Genomic DNA, 20,279 nt, shown 5'->3' on the forward strand with positions numbered 1-20,279 from the left:
AAGTGACATGCCACTTATTCCCGTGGCAAATTTTTTCCCGCCCTTGTGTCACAAATCGGCAATTTAACACAGATTTTTATTGTGGTATTTACTTATTAAAAAATTTGTTTCCATGGATCCATTAAAATAATAAAAATAACATAGAAGGAAATGAAGAGTACTTACATGCAATATACATGCAATATACACACATGCACATCAGTTAAATATGAAGTTTTATTGATATTTACTAAATAGTATGAGGAATGTGCGTCTGATAGCAATAAATTAGATGGCCTCACAAGAGATTGTCAGCTAGGAAACAAGCATTTGATCATTTGTCGGCCGATCGCTGGCTCTTTTACACCAGTTATTATGAATAAACATTTATTTGCCTGATAATTGGCCTTTAGGAGGAGAGAGCTCTGCAGCAGAAATGGCTAAGCTTTGAAGGGAAAAGCTTCATGAAGGGTCATATATATATAATTTTTTTTTTTTTTAAGTCAGGACAACTATCAGAACCGACCCTCGAACCTACCTGACCCTAACCTACAAGCAGCCTGAATTGTTCCATAACTGCAGTGACAGATATACCTAGGAAGAGGGCATACATTGATGAAGAATGCTATATTTAAGGAGAGGGTGGGTAGGTGAAACTTTGCACAAAGATACCTGCCTACGCCCCTGGTATTTATGGTCAGAGTCACCCCCCCCCCCCCCACAAACATGGCTCATAGCCTAACACTTGTGGTCAGAACCTTTTGAGCCTACCTCACCCTAAGCTACAAGCAGCCTGAGTTGTGCAATAACTGCAGCAACAGATATACCTAGGAAGAAGGCAAAACACAGATGCTAGGAATATAAGGAAATTCTTCATAAAGCGGCAAAAATTACAATACTAGATTCTGAAAGGAAGATGACATCTCAATTTGCAGATAAGGCACATATCTATCATAACATGCGGATTTCTACCTCCCCATTTTCTTGATCACCAATCCTGTGTGAGTGACCCATGATAGCTAGTGGATCAAAACAAAGATTAGGCAAAACAGCTCTCATATGTTTGATAAATACAGCAATAAGTAATGGTGAACCATCAAAAGAGAAAATGGCGAATCGGGTGAAGCATTGCCAATCACTCTGATCCACTCGCGGATGACTTTGACAGGACACCATTGAGTTTCCGTAGGGAAATATATAACTTCCAACATTTTCCCTGGAGCAGAGGTTTTAGAGGATAACAAAGTAAGCACATAACAGTGACTGGAACATGTGATCAGACAATGGTTGGCATTTAGGAACATGGCGGATACTATTCTTTTGTATAACGTTCAATATGGCTCCGATAGGGTGCACAGAAAATAAAGAAGGTTGCTCTGGAACTGTAAAGAATGGAAATTCTGAATACCAGAGAAATACTGTTTTATAGTAGAATGAGATAGTTTTAACTCTGAATGGCAAAAAGCTATAAAACTAAGTAGGTATTGAATGTGACTTTAGGAGGATATGTGCTTTAAAAATTATAAAATAGCGTCCATGCCATGTTGTAGATTCTAACTGTGTTAGCAGAGAGTGATTTAGAAATAAGAACTTAGATTCCATAAATTGGCTTAGTCCATTACCAACAGGTGGTGTATTGGAGTGGGAGTAGGAAGATGGTCTGCCCCTGGAAGGACCTGAAAGAAACCTTCGAAATTAAGTCTCGACAGTGCATCTGCTGCAACGTTTCTTTCCCCATTAATATGGACACAAACAAAATGAAAATTACCGTATTTATCGGCGTATAACACGCACTTTTTAGTCAAAAATTTTTAGCCTAAAGTCTATGTGCGTGTTATACGCCGATACACCCCCAGGAAAGGCAGGGGGAGAGAGGCCGTCGCTGCCCGCTTCTCTCCCCCTGCCTTTCCTGGGGTCTAGAGCCCTGCTGCCGGCCCTTCTCTCCCCCTGGCTATCGGTGCCGCTGCCCGTTCTGTCCCCCTGACTATCGGTGACGGCGCCCCGCTGCCGGCGCCGATAGCCAGGGGGAGAGAAGCGGCGCCGACAGCCAGGGGGAGAGTGCCGCTGCCCCGTTGCCTCCCCCCATCCCCGGTGGCATAATTACCTGTTGCCGGGGTCGCGTCCGCGCTGCTGCAGGCCTCCGGCGTGCGTCCCCTGCGTTGTTGCTATACGCGGCGCGGCGCATGACATCAGTGCAGGGGATGCACGCCGGAGGCCTGCAGCAGCGCGGACGCGACCCCGGCAACAGGTAATTATGTCACCGGGGATGGGGGGAGGCAACGGGGCAGCGGCGCCGGCAATGGGTGCCGCTGCCCCTTCTCTCCCCCTGGCTGTCGGCGCCGCTTCTCTCCCCCTGGCTATCGGCGCCGGCAGCGGGGCGCCGTCACCGATAGTCAGGGGGACAGAACGGGCAGCGGCGCCGATAGCCAGGGGGAGAGAAGGGCCGGCAGCAGGGCTCTAGACCCCAGGAAAGGCAGGAGGAGAGAAGCGGGCAGCGACGGCCTCTCTCCCCCTGCCTTTCCTGGGGGTGTATCGGGGTATACACGCGCACACACGCACCCTCATTTAACCATGGATATTTGGGTAAAAAACTTTTTTTACCCAAATATCCTTGGTAAAATGAGGGTGCGTGTTATAGGCCGGTGCGTGGTATACCCCGATAAATACTATGTGTCAAAGACAGCCACATAAACTTTCTAACAAAGGGCATCACTTCTCTTGCATTAGATTTGCCCTTTGTCTAAATGTCCACTGTGACAGCATTGTCAGATAAGAATACTACTGTAGAATTTTACTACAAACTACCTCATGTTTGTGCTGCTGCCACTATAGGATATAACTCAAAAAGCGGTAACGACTGTTGGAACCCTGCAATTCTAAAAACTTCTGCAGGCCATGGGCTAGCTATCTAATGAGACTGAAAAAATGGCCACGAAACCCACAGTAAATGCTGTAAGATGCTCGGAATAAAGAGTGATATTCTGTTCCACGGAGGTTAGAAACATGTCCCACATGGCTAAGTCTGCTAGCAATTCCCTGTCAAGCCTGACCACACTGTCTTGCTCGGGGGCTGATGGTAATAACAACAATAATTTGGAAATTAATGAACTGCACTGCGCAATTACCCTCATCACAACTTTTAACTTGCAGAGGAGCGATTGTAATTCCCTTTTATTAGTCACCTGAGACCACTACTTTGTGGATAGCTTCCTGTTTTCTACCCAACTTATCAGCAGGTAGACTAGCTTGCATCCTTACTGTATCCAACGTTAAACCTAAAAAAAAGTAATGGCTGTATTAGGGCCTTCCACTTTACTGGGAGCTACTGGCACTTGTAGATCTTGGAACACTGAGAGTAAGAGCCCTTGGTTGTTGACCTGGGTGCTCAACCAGGAGAAAGTTGTCAAGGTAATGTATCATGAGATAGAGTAGAGAGAGACCGGTACTGACGTCTGTGGTCTATAAGCTATAGAAGGTCTTTCATAGGCTCTGGCAAACTTAAGCAAGTTGCCAAACACTCAGAGTAGTAGCCAAGCAGTCCATTAACTGCAACCTCTCAAGGTGCTCAATCCTCCAGAGCAGAAGATGCAAAGTTCATACAAAAAAGAAGAATAAGAGGAGGCACTCACGATTTCAAGGTGCAGTAGTTTTCTTTTATTCATGGTGCATGCTTGGAGCGATACAGCATCCGCAGGACGCCAAGGTGGAAGCACAGGTGAAGTGACAATTGGTTCACGCCCCTTCTGGGCATTTCATCCTGATGAAACACCCAGAAGGGGCGTGAAACAATTGTCATTGCACCTGTGCTTCCACCTTGGTGTCCTGTGGATGCTGTATCGCTCCAAGCATGCACCGTGAATAAAATAAAACTACTGCACCTTGAAATCGTGAGTGCCTCCTCTTATTCTTTTTTGTAAGGTAATGCATCACATTACTACACTGAAACTGGTTAATCAAAATCCAGTGTAGAGCCTGCGCCAACTCGTCAAATGCCAAGGGCTTGATTTAGACCCGAAAGTCAATTTGGAAGCAAAATAGTACATGTTGTTCCACTTCAAACCATGCCACTTCCATAAGCTAGGTCTGATGGGAAGAAGTTTAAAGGCATCGCTGATGGCAGCCTTTGACAACAGGCTCCTCTCCCCAGCTAAAGAATCAACTGAATGGCTTTGTCAACAGAAGAATATTTCATTGAAAATTCCTCAGGTGCTATGAGGGGATTCAAACTTGGGACCTGGGAAGAATGGACAAGTCATAAATAAGTCTTTATTTGAAAACTTCCCACAGAGTAGGCAAATAGGATTAACACTCTGTATGCCGAACGGTGGTGAGATCAAAGGTCCGATGATAAATTCCTTCTGTAACTCAACTTCTAAAAAACTAGTAACTGTGACAGGATCCCTAACTGCAGACAGCAGATTCCTGCACTCAAATGTGGCTTGGGGAAGATCTATCAAACCTGTGTGTAAGCCTTCTACAAAACCATTAACCAAGAACTGTACCAAAGCCTTATCAGGGTGATCAGACAAATAGGCCTTTCACACTTCCGTATCCACCACGCTTAGTCATGCTGGGTTCGATTTTTGAGGACAAGAAACCTTAGGATGAGCACAATAACAGTTTAAACACAAATGTAATAACCTACATTGGTTATAGGGGTGTAATTATAATTATTACATATTTGTGACTGTGACCTCCCAAGATATTTAATAGGATTCTCCATCTGATCCAAAGTGGCGGAAGGTTTTGGACCTGAAGCGGAGGAAGGGCCAGGAAGTGATTTAGCCTGAGACTGACCATTGGCCTGATTCTGCATATTACACCACTCCGACATGTGCGTCATGGAGTTACAGAGATTGTGTTTCAACAGTGAAGCAAGATTTACATATTTTCCCTCCAAGATATCTTTCCTGATGTTAGCAGGGATGAAATGAGAAGGAGCCATATCAATAACAGAAACAGATGCAGCTGCTACACTACTCTGGGCAACTGGAGTTGTAACCGGAGTTTGAGGTACAAATGTTAGCAATCTTATTCTTACTTTCTACCAACACCATTCTGGATTGTAAATCGGTAATAGATGATGACATATTCAACATAGCATGAAGTTGGGTCAATGAAGTTTGAATAGTGTCCATAGAAGGCATTTCTTGACAAGTACTTGGCTTATCAGAAGACAGTAACCGGAAAAACTCTGCTTTCCTCGCAGAGACTGGAATTGGTATTCCCCTTTTCAGCAACTCAGCCGCGAGTTTGGGAATGGTCAATAACCTAAGGCTGGGGATGCTGACATGCTCTGATTGTAAGTCCACATTCTCCGGTAAAGAAACAGAATTTTCAATATCTGACACATGAGACATCTTATCACCTACTGCTTAGAGACTAACAGCCTACTATAAGCCCATTGCTGCTATACCCCCACAGCCTTCCACATCGTGCACAGCAAAGAATTGCACAATAAAAATACAAGACTTCTGAACAATGAGTGCTCTTGTTTTCTTTTTCTAACTATGTGTTCTTGATATTGCCTGTTGAACCTAGAGAAGCACCCTGATGTAAAGTGCAGTTTCACCAGTGAGCAGCCTGTTCATAAGATAGAGACAGAGAACGGAATGGAGCAAGTGCCGAGTCCCTATATCCTTTGTGTGTGTGTTTGGATAAATAAGATTTAATGCTACCTTGAAACTATGAAACAATGGAATGGGTATGTCTTTGAGTGTTCAAGGGTGTATTATCTTTGTTAGGAATGGGAGAGTTGGTGACCATGTTTGCACCCACTATTAAATAGCTGTTTTCATTTGAAATATACACTAATACTTGCCTATGTGTTCTGTTTTGACTTGCAATATTTTTGTTGTGTATGAACCTCATCCTCACATAGTCATCTCTTAAAGTTTTGCAGATAATTATGGCAGAAATTCTTCCTGGATATTTTTCTGTGAAGAAGACACATCAGTGAACCTTAGAAAACTATTGGAAACATTGCAACGATTTGAGAAGTCTAAGGTATGTTTTTTCTAATTGAAAGTATTGTCGAAGTTCTAAAAAAAAAAAAAAAAAAAAAAGTGACAAGGTTAGCCAGTCACTCTCACTCTTGACATGAAATTACCATGTAATATTCTATTTGTAACATGGATTAATGTAAGACTTTCTTCAAACAAGGCAAGAATAGGGTAGTCAGCAGCTCTAGTCTTGCTGCCAAAAGTAATGCTATCCCAATGAAGACCAGACATTTCTCATTGTAAATCTGGAAATCAGTTAAAAGCTTAATCCATCATAGCGGTCATGAAGGCTGTGTTGGTTTTTGCAACTTAAATTTTTTTTTTAAATGCAAATAAATGTAATCAATTTAGCAAATAGTCATGATTAAAAAGCTCCTATTATTGTGTTGGTAAAGCCCCCGGGAAGATCAAATAATTTTTATGGTAAAAGACTGTAAACAAACCCTGTGTACCTGGTCCTGCATTCATACTCTTTAATCTGTCCCCTACTTATTGCTTATCAAATGTATGTTAGCAAGTAGAAGACGTAAAGAGATTAATAAATCTGTACTGACAAAAAAAGATGATTTTCAAACTACTTGTAAATTTACTCCAATTCTAGATGCAGTAGGACAATAAGAAAAACATAATTTGATTGGTAAAGCATTACTGTAAAAAAACAAAAAAAGCTTTTGTTGCACTGTCACTTTGACAGTTTTGATCGGTCACGATCTCTGTGCTAAGATCCCCTTCGGTCCCTAGATACAGCCAGGAAAAGCATGCTACTGCATACCATTCAATCTGACTCATTGCAAAAGGTTTTAAGGCTCTATTTTAAGTCTTAGTAGTCCATGTACTGCAATGAGTCTGTCAAGTGGGGTGGGAGTGAAGCGTGTCAAAACTTTTGACATATGTGTGACATACAAAAAATAAGTAAACTGACAGTATCAGCAAATATAGTCTAATTTTTCTTCAGTTTATGGTAGAAAAAGAAATCCCTGGCTTGCATCTGATTTTCTTAAGTTTTGAAGTGGTTATCCAGAAATAGAAAAAACTGAGCTAATTTCTTATTTAACAAAAAATTCTCCCTGTCTGTCTCCATGTTGGGTGTGGTTCTGCATCTGTTCCATTGAAGTGAATGGAGCCAAGTGGTAATACCACGCCCAAAGTTGAGACAGACAGGGAGTGGTCTTTGAAAGAAATCAGGTCTGCTTTTTCATTCCTGTATAAAGCCTTTATAATATGTTGCCTATTGAAAGAATGGGACCTGGCTCTTCATATGCATGATGTGAGGTGTTGGCACACGCTCCATTCACTATGTCTATGGGAGGGCTGGGAATGCATGGAGCACATGCCGACCCGATGCTCCATGCATAAGGAGATCCAGTCCCAGTGGTTGGACCATTAATGCTGCATATAACTAACAAGAAACAGGAGCTCCAGCGAATCCATAGGTGAATATTAAATCCACATTTTATTTTAACAGTATCAAAGCAGGTAAAACACAGACCCAGCAGAAGTCAATGTGATTTGGACCTGTTATGTGTTATCTGTTGCTATTAGTGGTTTTGTGTTTAAATTGTAATACTGCCAAAATAAAAATACTCACCTCTAGATTTCCTCTGTTCTATTTGGTGTTGTGTTGAGCTACAGAAATTGTACCTTTTAAAAGATGTTTGTAACTTCAGTTCTAAAGTTAGAGCGTGCCAAGGGATACCAATTTTAATGTCTTTCTGCTAGACAATTTTTGGTTGTTTGTTCAAGTACCCAGTTATCTATCTGTGGTCATTAAAAATCTCAGTTGTTTTTCACTAATTGTTTTGTTTAAACTATAGTCTCTTTTATTTTATTTTTTTTAAATGAGCTTTTAGAATTGTGTATGCTCTTCTTTTTTCGTTTTAGGAATTTTTTTTGGGAAAAGTACTATATGATGAAGAGTCTACTATAATCCATCATTATGCCTTTGCTGAAGACCCTAAGTTTTTTAAATATCCAGATTTTGCTGCAGGCTGGGCTCTCAGTATGCCACTTGTAAAAAGGTAATACCATTTTTTTCCCTCTTAGTAAAATGCTCAAACACTGCTATTTTGTAGTCTTAGTACTCACAAATGAAGCCCATGCAAAGCACTTATATGATTTAAGAAGTACCTGTCATATCCCCATTTATTTTTTTATGTTACACAGTACCTAATCATAATGATATAATGTATATAATTAATATAAGGAGATGATGGGGGCATGTACCATTGGTTTAGTTGAGTCAAAGTTTAGGAATGAGCGGATCCAAAATGTTTTTGAGGTGAAGCCAGCAGGAAGTGGTAATGGTCTGGATGGCAGTACAGAGTCAAAGGTGACCCCAAAGCAACAGCCTTGTGGGTATGGTGAGAGAATGGCACAATTGACTGTGATTGATAGAGTGGGTGGGGTGGAAAGATCATGAAAAAATTATGAATTCCTTTTTCTCTATGTTGAGTTTGAGAGAGCAGCAGAAAGAAGATATGACTGACAAACACTCTGGGATTTTGGATATGAGGGAGATGACATCTGGACCAGAGAGATAGATATGAGTGTCATCTGCGTAGAAGTACTGCTTAAAGCCATGGGATACTATAATCTGTCCCAAGACAGAATACAGGCCCCAAAACAGAGTCCTGAGGAACTTCAACAGTAAGAGAACAGGGTGAGGAGGTGGTATGTGAATGGGAAACACTGAATATGTAAGGTATCAGGAAATTAAGCAGAGGGCTAAATTTGTGATGCCTAGGGATAGAAGAATTTGTAGCAGTAGGAAATGGTCGCCTGTGTTAAAGCCAGAGGAGAATGAAGAAAAATGCCACAGAATATTGTTATGAAGTTTTTGTGGTCAACAGATTGGGCACCTTGGTTTTGGTAGAGTGGTGGGGACAGAAGCCAGATTAAGTTTGATGAAAGGTGGGGACAGTTCAAGGTAGACATGTTGTTTGAGAAGTTTTGAGGCAAAGAGGAGAAGCAAGATGAGAAGATAGCTGTCCATAGAGCATGGGTCAAATGATGTTGATTTTTAATGATGGGTGTGATGGTTGCATGTAGAGATGAGCAAATTTTTGGAAAAATTCTATTCGCTGAATTAAAAAAAAAATGTTTCTGTCCAAATTTATTTGCTATTAAAAACTGCAATTTCTGGGATACAGAGAGCCTCAATAGGGTTGTAGAACACTTTGTCTTGTCGTAACATGCATGGGGAGTGTGCTGTGTTAGTGGAATAATACTGTTATTCAGTATGACATGCAGATTACAGGCATCGCTATTGGAATCACTGCTGCAAAGCATCTGGATGTGGCAGCAGGGAGACCATATGGTGTCAAAATGTAAGAGGCAAAATATTTTTTTATGTAATTTACATTTAATTTAATTTGAGTTTATTTAAATTTTTTGAGTACTCATTATGGTGAGCTACCAGCTGTTCCAGCACCCCTCCCCCCCCCCCCAACTGTCTTACTCTGTGTGGAACTGCAAATGCTTCATTTAATCAGTTATGGTTATGACTACGACTGTAGAGGAATGAATTTTAAAAAAAATTGATTTGTCCGATTTTGATTCACTCATCTCTGTTAAGGACCCATTAGAGGGCAAGTCTGGTGCCAGCAGCCGCGGTAATTCCAGCTCCAGTAGTGTAAAATTTGCTGCAGTGTATAAGTTGCTGCATTGAAAAAGCTCGTACTTGTATTTTAAAATTGAGCTGGCGTTTCTCTGCCAGGCAAGCAACCAGCTGTTCCAGCCCCTGCCTCTCAGACCCCCCCCCCCCCCCGACTGTGAAAGTGTGAATGTTTAATTTAATCCGCTATGGCTCATTGTTATCGCCCCAACCAGTTTGATTGGATTCTTGTGGTAATTCCACAGGTAATAGTTGATGCCGACGACCATAGGGGCTCAGTCTTGAAAAGATAACATCAATTTTTTTTTTTATATTTAAATGTAAGATTTTAATTAGATTCACAAGTTTAATGTCACGGGTGTTCGAAGCGTTTACTTTGAACTAATACTGTGTGACCACAAAACCCAATATAACAAGGAGTCACATGGTGGCACAATGACAAAGCCTAGAGGTGGCAGCTGCCCAACGAGACCATAGGGCCTCACAATAGAAAAGATTAAAGAGGTTTTTGAAAATTTAAATTGAAGATTTTAGATAAATTAATATTTTAAAAGTTTAATTTAAGGTGCCTACAGCATAAGGAGACCATATGGTGGCACAATGACCCAGCCTGGAGGTGGCAACAGCCTGACGAGACCATAGGGCCTCACAATTGAAAGGATTAAAGATATATTTTCAAATTTAAATTGAATATTTTAAATAGATTACCATAAACATTTTTAATTAATGTCCCAGCAGCATGAGGAGACCACATGGCGGCACAATGACACAGACTGGAGGTGGCACCAGCATGAGGAGACCAAAAATGTGGCAGAATAACCAAGCCTGGAGGTGGCAGCAGCAAAAGGAGACAATATGGTGACAGTATGACACAGCCCGGAAGTGGCGGCAGCCTGACCAGGCCAAAGTGCCTCACTATTGAAGAGATTAAATATATTTGTTTAAATTGCATGTGGCCATGTTGACATCCTCCGGATACTTGATGAAAATCTGCCACACCGCAGAGTAACTTATTTTCCCACCAACAGTCCTCACTGACTGACTGCTACTGCCACCGACTCCAGGGACCTCTGTTCCACTACCTTCCAGGCAGGTATGCTGCCACGAAGCAGGTGGTCTAACCCGGGCACGTTTGGCTCGTGACTTCCCACTACTGCCACAATGCTGACTCCCAGCCATGCTACCACCATGCTGGCTCAACTGCTGCCTCATGGGCAACCTGCCACCCTCTTTTCCTGATGATGATTAAGCCCATTCTGCATCCGGCTCCCAAGTGTGATAGGCTTCATAATCATCAAGTTGTGTCAGCATGTCACTGATGTCCTCCTCAGGTTCCTCAACAGCGTGTGCTTCAGGAGCCTGAACGCTCCCACTACCATGCCACTCTCCTTATCACTACTTGCCCGCCTAGCGAAGGAATCGGGGGATGTCTCCGCTTCTTGGCTGGGCAGTAGCTGCTGACTGTCCTCTAGTAGATCTAGTACTAAAAAGTAAAGCTGAACCCACAGCATAGGATACTTCTATGGGTGAGGGAACAGCATAGGACAGAGGCAATTGGAGGACAGACATTGCTCCCCGGCCATGCCAACTGATGGTTGTGTCTGAGGAACCCACCGACTCTTGACTGGGAGTGTCAGATGCCACTTGTGTTCAAGTGGATGACCAAGTTAAACAGTCAATGACAGCAGATGGGTTGCTGGTTGAGACACGACCGCTAGCTAATACCAGGAGCTCAGGCCTCTCACTGCCACTCCTGCTGCCACTTGCCCCTAGTCTGCTGGGACCTCTGCCTGCGTCTGATAAATTCAGGCCTCTGCCACTCCTCTGTGCACGTCCTGGCACTTCTCTGCCTGACATAGTTAGTGCGTATATGAGGGGAATACAATACGCTCCACAACGCTTATTTTTCTAGAACAGCAGCAGGTGTGTACTTTTGACTGGCCTTTCACAGTAACTAGGCCCTTAAGACTTTAACAGGAACAAAATGGTACACCACGTAGATGTATGTATCTGGCATGCACTAATGAGGGGAGTACAATGCGCTCCAGTATGCTTAAAACAGTATTTGTTTACAACACCAGCAGGTGTGTACTTTTGGCTGGCCTTTCACAGTTATTAGGCCCTTGAGACTTTAACAGGAACAAAATGGTACACCACTTAGATGCATGCACAGGTTACACTTAATAGAGGACGATATGCTTTTAGTGCTCTGCTCACCCTAAATGGCTGGCTACTATTCACTTTTCAGTTGTTGTACACACCAGTACTGCTGCACACAGTCGCTGTGTACTACACCCACAATTGCACTTTCTCTCTCAATCCATCTAACTTCACTATAAGTGCTTCTAGACTGGATTTGGGCTTGAGGTGAATCGCTGCTGTAAAAAAGCTTTTCTGTGCCACACATTGCTCTGTCCCTCTCTCTCTGCAATAGAACGCTGATGTGAGTGGCCGCAAGATGGCTGCCTATTATATAGGGCTGTGACATCACAGGGGTGGCTGTCTGCTGATAGGCTGCATGCTGCATGTTATTCAAGGTCAACCCGTCGACCCTTGTTCCCGCATTCCCAGGATTCCTTGCCTCATGTCCTCACATGTGGATCCACCATTTTAGATGCTCGGCCCCTGAAGCCTGGACCCCAGTAAATGGAGTTTAATAAAGTGATTCACGCGATCGAATCGCAGCGATATTCGCATTCGTTACAAATCGAATTTCTCCTGAAATTTGTGACGAATTAGGATTCGTCAGATTCAATTTGTTCATCCCTACTTGCATGTTTACTTAATAGGTTAGAGCTGGGATGAATACTGTGGTCAGGTTGGGGATGAGGTGAGATGGATGGATGGATGTAAAGAAGGGTTGTCTGAAAGTTAAAGGGGTACTCCGCCCATTGACATTTTTTACCCTTGGTTCAGGCAGTCGTGGTCATGACGTCATGCCACGCCTTTCCCCCTTGTGACATCACACCACGCCCCCTCCGTTCATGTGTATGGAAGGGGTCGTTTCATGATGTTACGACCGCATACACCAAGCGTTCTGAACAGAATATTCAGAACGTTAGGTGGTACACAAAGATCTTAGGGGGGCCCAGATGCCAGACCCCCGTGGTCAAACATCTTTTCCCCTATCCTTCGAATAGGGGATAAGATGTCTAGGGGAGGAGTACCCCTTTATAGCTTTCCCTCATGGTGTCAATCATGTGTTTAAAGTAATGGCGTACATCAGCCATCTTGTGTTTAGAGGGGTTAATGGGGGACATCAGCGTGATCCCTGACGTCCGTCTTTACCAACGGGTCACTGGCTGCTGATAGCAGCCGGGACCTGCCATGTATGAAGCGAGCGCATTTCCTTTGCACGCTTCATGTACCGGTTTTAAATGGTTGTCTTGGTGCGTTAAGTACCAGCGTACCAGGAGGTACATCTATGTCCATTGTCTTTAAGGGGTTAAATGCTTAGAGGGAATGGGCAATACGGTACAAATGTGGTCATACGGTGGTAAGGATGGTGCCTGAACATACAGGTACGGTGACAATGTGGGTAGTAGTCCAATGAAGATTTCCACATGTACATTACCATGATCTCGATGGGATTCTGCTGCACTGTGCACACAGCAGAATTCCTGTCCCGATTCTGGCATCTGCAGAGAGAAAAGCAATGTCTTTTCTTTCTGCAGAGTCTTCACAGAAATGCATTGCTGTCTATAAGGGGGCGCATTTCCGAGCTTTCCAACCCTGGCATTTTCTGCAGGCTCTCTGCTGTCGGTGGAATGCTTGCACGGAAATTTTCTTGAGGACATTCCACCATCTGAACAGAGCTTTAGAAGGTTGTAAGGCTCCATTATAACTGATTATTGGGGAGATATTTTTAAATTAAAGGGGTATTCCAGGAAAAAAACTTTTTTCTTTTTTTTTATATATCAACTGGCTCCAGAAAGTTAAACAGATTTGTAAGACTGTAATAAGTAACAACATATATGTTACATTATCTATTATAACATCTATTACAAAGACTTTATTTGCTACAACATCTATTGCAAAGACTTTTTTCACCAGCTACACTGAAGAGGACTTTAATTATCTTTTTCCAGACTGGGATATCCAGCAATATCTATTATATACTATATGGTTGCCAGAATATAAAGTTTTTTCGTGATACCAAATTTTTGGTGATTAATACCACTAGGGCCCAGTGGATTATCACCTTTTTTTATATACCTGTGCCAGGATAATATTAATAATATAACAATTTTATTATATTGTTTTATAAATGTTTAATAATAAAAGTAATTAATTATTAATCAAAGTATTCCCATAATATTGATTTGAATATCATTGTGTACCTTTTTGGGAAAAAAATCCTTGAAGGATTGGTTAAACAATTTCTTCTTAGATTTGTAAATTACTTCTATTAAAAAAATCTTAATCCTTTCAATAATTTAGGAATATGGGTGCACTACTGTGGTAGATGTATACAATGACATTGGCTATCCCTCAACACTGATGTTAAAATTGAGACATTCGCCAGTGTATCCTTATATGAAGGACACACCAGAGCCCGCACACCAACGCCAAGGTTTCTCAAGATGGTGCGAGACCTACGCTAATCCTACCTGTGCTTGATAAGCAAAACAGGGGCCAGTGGGCAATTACGGCCGCATTCCGTCGACTCACAACTTCCTCCCAGATACCCTCCAGCGTGACTGAGCACACATGCAATGGGAGGAGGGAGGCAAGCTGCAAGCCCCACCTGAGTTGGCTAATATGGGTGCATGGCCTCACAGGTGCTACCTTAATGCTGCCTTGAAGATATTCAAGGCGCATTAATTTTGGAGGGTATCTGGGAGGAAGTTGTGAGTCGACGGAATGCTGCCGTAATTTCCCACTGGCCCCTGTTTTGCTTATCAAGCACAGGTAGGATTAGCGTAGGTCTCGCACCATCTTGAGAAACCTTGGCGTTGGTATGTGGGCTCTGGTGTGTCCTTCATATAAGGATACACTGGCGAATGTCTCAATTTTAACATCAGTGTTGAGGGATAGCCAATGTCATTGTATACATCTACCACAGTAGTGCACCCATATTCCTCTATTGTATTCTAATTGTTACACATCCACACCGTTTATCTGTTGTAGGATTCTATTGTGGCACTTGTAGTCTGCTGCAGGCATCCTCCATTGTATGCATTTTTATGCTGGGGATCGCCCTTAGCAATGGACTACAAGGGCAGGATCTGCTCCCCCAGTATAAATGCACAACCGCATTTGGGGTTGAACACCTCCAGCCATTTGAGACCACGTTTTTTGTTGTTCCTTTCAATAATTATCAGCTGCTGAAGTTCAGTTGTTGTTTTCTGTATGGCAACAGTGATCTCTGCTGACATCTCTGCTTGTCTCCGGAACTGCACAGAGTAGAAGAGGTTTGCTATGGGGATTTGCTTCTAAACTGGGCGGTTCCCGAGACACGTGTCATCAGAGAGCACTTAGAAAAGAACAACTCCACTTCAAAAGCTCAAAAGTACTGAAAGGATTAATATTTTTTAATAGAAGTAATTTACAAATCTGTTTAACTTTCTGGAGCCAGTGGATATATAAAAAAAAGTTTTTTCCTGGATAACCCCTTTAAAGAAGCTTACTAATATATATAACTTTTTTTTTTTTGCTTTGTCTGACATTGCTTAGACTTAACAGGATTAGGAAAAAAAGATGTTTATGTGGAACACATCTGTCCATAAGCAGTGTCTTGTATTACATTTCATCTTCATTCAATATAATTTGCATTAGAATCTACGTTTTACTGTTTTTGATTAAAAAAAAATATTTTTTGTTCCTTTTTTTTTTTTTTTTTTTTACAAAGTCTTATTTTGATATTATCTGAAGACAGTTAGATTTCCAGGGCATCAGCTGACATGCATCTTTCTCTAACATTGGGAAAATATTTTTTACATTTGCTTATGCTTGGCATTTAGTTAGTTATATTTTCCGAAGGCTAAATAGTCCGGTGTGATCTTGGTTTAAGTGTGAATGTCTCACACTAATCCAGTCCTTACATGGAGTGGCTGTTTTTGTTGCTTATCTGTTTAGTCTCAAGTCAAGTTCCTGGCAAGAAGAAAGCTGCCCACTCCTCTCTAAACAAATTTTGGCAGTTCCTATAAAGATATCCATAAAAAGACTTCTGTAGAGAGGTGTTATTGATGAGGTCAACTATGCTTCTAGCTGTTTAGGAACATGGAGCTAAAGAAAGTGCTTTATTGAGAACATTACAGTCCTTGTTCAAGATTCTCAATAAAGTTGAGACTAATACACATTTTCAGGTCACCCATCGAAATTGTATTTGCACTTTTTTGCACATTCTTCTTCTGACATCATACAGACATCTAGGGAGCCTCCTGCTGTCCTCTCAGCTGTTCGGGACGCCGCAATTTCACCGCAGTGGTCCCGAACAGCTCCGCTGAGCTAGCCGGTATTGATTTCTCTCTTTTAGCTGCCGCAATCAACATTGATCATGGCATCTAAAGGGTTAATACCGGACATCAGCCCGATCAGCGATGTCCGATATTAGCCGTGGGTCCCGATACGAAGCGTGCTCAGCTTCTGAGCGTGCTTCACAGATTGGGAGCCGGCCACGGACGTAAATATACGTCCGTGGACATTAAGAGGTTAAAGATTGAGTCCCAAAACGAGGACAAGGCCGGACAACTCCACCAAATATGTGTCAACATACCCTCGGCAGATCGACACCTCCAACAAGAATCCGCCAGCAACCAATGATGTAGCACCAATGGCACCCATTACCACCTGGATAGTATCTTAACCTGTTGGGGACAGAGGGCGTACCTGTTCGCCCGTCGCCCACTCCTGTTCTATAACTGGTCGGGCCCAGCCGGGACCCGTGGCTAATAGCGCACGGCACTGATCGCGGTGCCGCATGCTATTAACCCTTTAGACGCGGCGTTCAAAGTTGAATGCCGCATCTAAAGTGAAAGTAAATCAATGTCGGTTAGCTCAGTGGGCTGTTCGGGATCGCCGCGGCGTAATCGCGGCATCCCGATCAGCTCTAGGACAGCAGGAGGGTCCCTACTTTCCTCCTCGCTGTCCGATCGCCGAATGACTGCTCAGTGCCTGAGATCCAGGCTTGAGCAGTCAAGCAGCAGAATCATTGATCAATGTAAAAGATCAGTGTGCGCAGTGTTATAGCCCAATATGGAAGCTATAACATTGCTAATAAAAGTTTGATTCACCCCGCTTTTCCCATAAAAAAAAAAAAAACTGTGTAAATAAAAATAAACGTGTGGTATCACCGCATACGAAATAAAAAAAAATATATTGTTAATTAAACCGCACGATCAATCGCGCACGGGCAAAAAATGCCAAGGTCCAAAATAGCGTATTTTTGGTCACTTTTTATATCATGAAAAAATGAATAAAAAGCGATCAAAAAGTCCGATCAATACAAAAATGGTACCGCTAAAAACTGAAGATCACGGCGCAAAAAAATAGCCCTCAAACAACCTTGTACGCGGAAAAATTAAAAGTTATAGGGGTCAGAAGATGACCATTTTAAACGTATACATTTTCCTGCATGTAGTTATGATTTTTCCAGAAGTACAACAAAATCAAACCTATATAAGTAGGGTATAATTTTTATCTTATGGACCTACAGAATAAAGAGAAGATGTAATTTTTTATGAAAAATTTACTGCGTAGAAACGGAAGCCCCCAAAAATTACAAAATTGAATTTTTTCTTTTTTGGGTAAAATGACTGATTTTACTAAGTAGAATTGGTGGTGCAAAAAAATAAGCCATCATATGGATTTTTAGGTGCAAAATTGGAAGGGTTATGAGGAGGAGGAAAAAACCAAAGTGCAAAAACGGAAAAACCCTCTATCCCCAAGGGGTTAAAGCTGGTCTACTGAACCTTGGTAGCGATAACCGCCTTATGAGTTAGGCAAAAGCATTGGGCCCATTGCTCAGGATTGAATTGCTTGCCCAATTTAGTCTCCCAAGTTAGGAGGAAGGGCTTGCGACCTCGGCGAGAGCAAGAGAGTATAAATGTGTGATATAGAGTGCCGAGGGCAGGAAGCCATACAGAGCAGCTTAAAATGGGTCGGGGAGCGGTGTAAATCAAGGTCACCAGTTAAGGAAGAGTAGAAGTGTTTTAATTGAAGGTATTCAAATGCGGCTCAAGTTGACGCGAGCCACGACTACAAAATAACAGCCAGGGGCTTGAGGGCACCCCCAGCCAGGACATGGGAGCAGTGCAATGGGCAAGAAAGGGAGGAACCCAGGATCCCACCTTCCAAAGACAGGCCATGAGTAAAATTAGGGTGGTCAGAAACAGGAAAGAGGGGGCCAGACTGGTCGAGTTCAGGGTTCATCGTGTGAAAAATTACAGAGACAAGGTATCCCGAATTGAGAGCAACCACGTCCACAGAAGCATGGAGAGGGAACGAGGGCATAAATTTTGCGCCAAACGGACCCAAAGTTTAGGATCGACATTATGAAACATGTCTAAGACTCTCGTGTGGGCACAGGCAAGATTGTTTGTTTTTTTTAGAGGCCTTTCATTCCGACTTTTGCTTTAGAAGCTTTCTCTAAAATTGCTGTGCCATAAGGTCATAAAGTGTCATTAAAAAAAAAAAAAAAAGTGTACTACACCATGTTTACTGCGTATTTACCACATCATGCAACCATTTAATAAATTTTGCGTACATACACACTAACATCATGTAAATTGTTCACCTACACCACCCTTGATAAACTCCTCCCTCCATTACTTGAGATAAATTCCCTCGGTTCGATAGCCTATGTGATTCCTGACATATTTGTATATCACTTTTTACCAAAAAACAACTCCTTACCCCAGAAAAAACTCTAAAATCTTGACCACTGGGTGTTGTGTCTCTGTATACTGCTATACACTGCTTGCTGGGAGATTCCATCTATAGCAGCAGACCGACCAAATAAACACAGGAAGACGAGGGATATGCCTTAACTAGTGCTATGCACATAAAAGAGGGAGATTGATTGAATGTATCCAGTCCAGACTATCTGTGAACCTGTCTTCCTTCCTCAAAGGGTTCACACCAAAAAGGTAAATCAAGGCTTCCCTCACATTCTCTCATAACCCATAAAGTAACCCAGTCACGGACCTGCTGGGGACGGCAATAGGAGCGGAGATCGGCGCCAGCGGGGGTCTCCTACCTTGCCCTGGTCCGGCGGAGGTCCCGTTGTGTGCGGTGGTGGCGACAGGAGCAGCAGGACTGGTCCCGGCGGCATGATACAGCAGGAGTTGAGGCCTGTTCACCACCTACTGTTGCTTAGCAACAACTCACAGCATGCAAAGCCAAAGGGCATGCTGAGAGTTGTAGTTTTGCAACCGTTGGAGTTCCAACTACAGCTCCCAGCATGCCCTTTGGTAGTCTGTGCATGCTGAGGGTTGTAGTTATGCAACAGCTGGAGGCACGTTTTTTCTATGAAAAAGTGTGCATTCAGCGGTTGCATAACTACAACTCCCAGCATGCACAGACTAGCAAAGCGCATGCTGGGAGTTGTAGCAGTGTGCCTCCAGCTGTTGAATGCTGATTGTTGCAGTTTTGCAACAGCTGGAGACACATTGGTTGTGAACCCGAGTTTATTACCTAACTCAGTGTTTCGCAACCAGTGTACCTCCAGCTGTTGCAAAAATACAACTCCCAGCATGCACTGATAGGCCGTACATGCTGGGAGTTGTAGTTTTGCAACAGCTGGAGGCAAACTGGTTGCAAAACACAGAGTTAAGTACCAGACGCTCAGTGTTTCGCCTCCAGCTGTTGCATAACTACAACTCCCAGCATGTATGGTCTGTCAGTGCATGCTGGGAGTTGTAGTTTTGCAACAGCTGGAGGTTTGACCCCCCCCCCCCCAATGTGATGTGGGTTTTCTGCTGCAAGTTTGAGATGCGGCAAATTTTCAGCGGCAGCTCAAACTCCCAGCTCAAACTCACTGTAAACCCAACCGTGTGAATGTAGCCTAAAAACACTACACTATACTACACCTACACAAAATAAAAAGTAAAACACTACATGTACACATACCCCTACACAGCCCCCCCCCCCCCCCCCAATAAAAAACCTCTTTTACGGCACGGTTTTCAAAGCAGAGCCTCCAGCTGTTGAAAAACAACAACTCCCAGTATTGCCGGACAGCCACTGACTGTCCAGGCATGCTGGGAGTTTTGCAACAGCTGGAGACACCCTGTTTGGGAAACACTGCCATGGGGTATTTTTATGGCGGATTCAAATCCCCAATTCAGGCCTCAAATGCGCATGGCGCTCTCTCGTTTTGGAGCCCTGTCGTATTTCAAGGAAACAGTTTAGGGCCACATATGGGGTATCTCTGTACTCGGGAGAAATTGAGTTACAAATTTTGGAGGGCTTTTTCTCCTTTTACCCCTTATGAAGAGGTAAAATTGGGGTCTACACCAGCATGTTAGTGTAAAAAAAAAAAATCTTTACACTAACATGCTGATGTTGCCCCATACTTTTAATTTTAACAAGCAGTAAAAGGAAAAAATGACCAATTTTTCCTGAATACCGAAATACCCCATATGTGGGCGTAAAATGTTTTGCGGACGCACAACAAGGCTCAGGAGTGAGAGTGCTCTCTGTATATTTGAGGTCTAAATTGGTGGTTAATGCAACAAAAGGGA

The 20,279-nt window shown here is 42.8% G+C and overlaps 1 protein-coding gene across 2 annotated transcripts in view; it reads left to right on the top strand.

Moving 5' to 3' along the window:
- B3GLCT (beta 3-glucosyltransferase) overlaps positions 1-20,279 on the top strand; it is a 540,453-nt gene that overhangs the window by 311,797 nt on the left and 208,377 nt on the right. For both annotated transcript variants that reach the window (XM_056561870.1, XM_056561871.1), the window contains 2 exons: positions 5,874-5,985; positions 7,863-7,999. In XM_056561870.1, coding sequence (XP_056417845.1) covers positions 5,874-5,985; positions 7,863-7,999 — 249 coding nt within the window. The remainder of the gene's footprint in view (positions 1-5,873; positions 5,986-7,862; positions 8,000-20,279) is intronic.

Source organism: Hyla sarda, chromosome 2 (genome assembly GCF_029499605.1).
Source record: "Hyla sarda isolate aHylSar1 chromosome 2, aHylSar1.hap1, whole genome shotgun sequence".
Taxonomy (NCBI): domain Eukaryota; kingdom Metazoa; phylum Chordata; class Amphibia; order Anura; family Hylidae; genus Hyla; species Hyla sarda.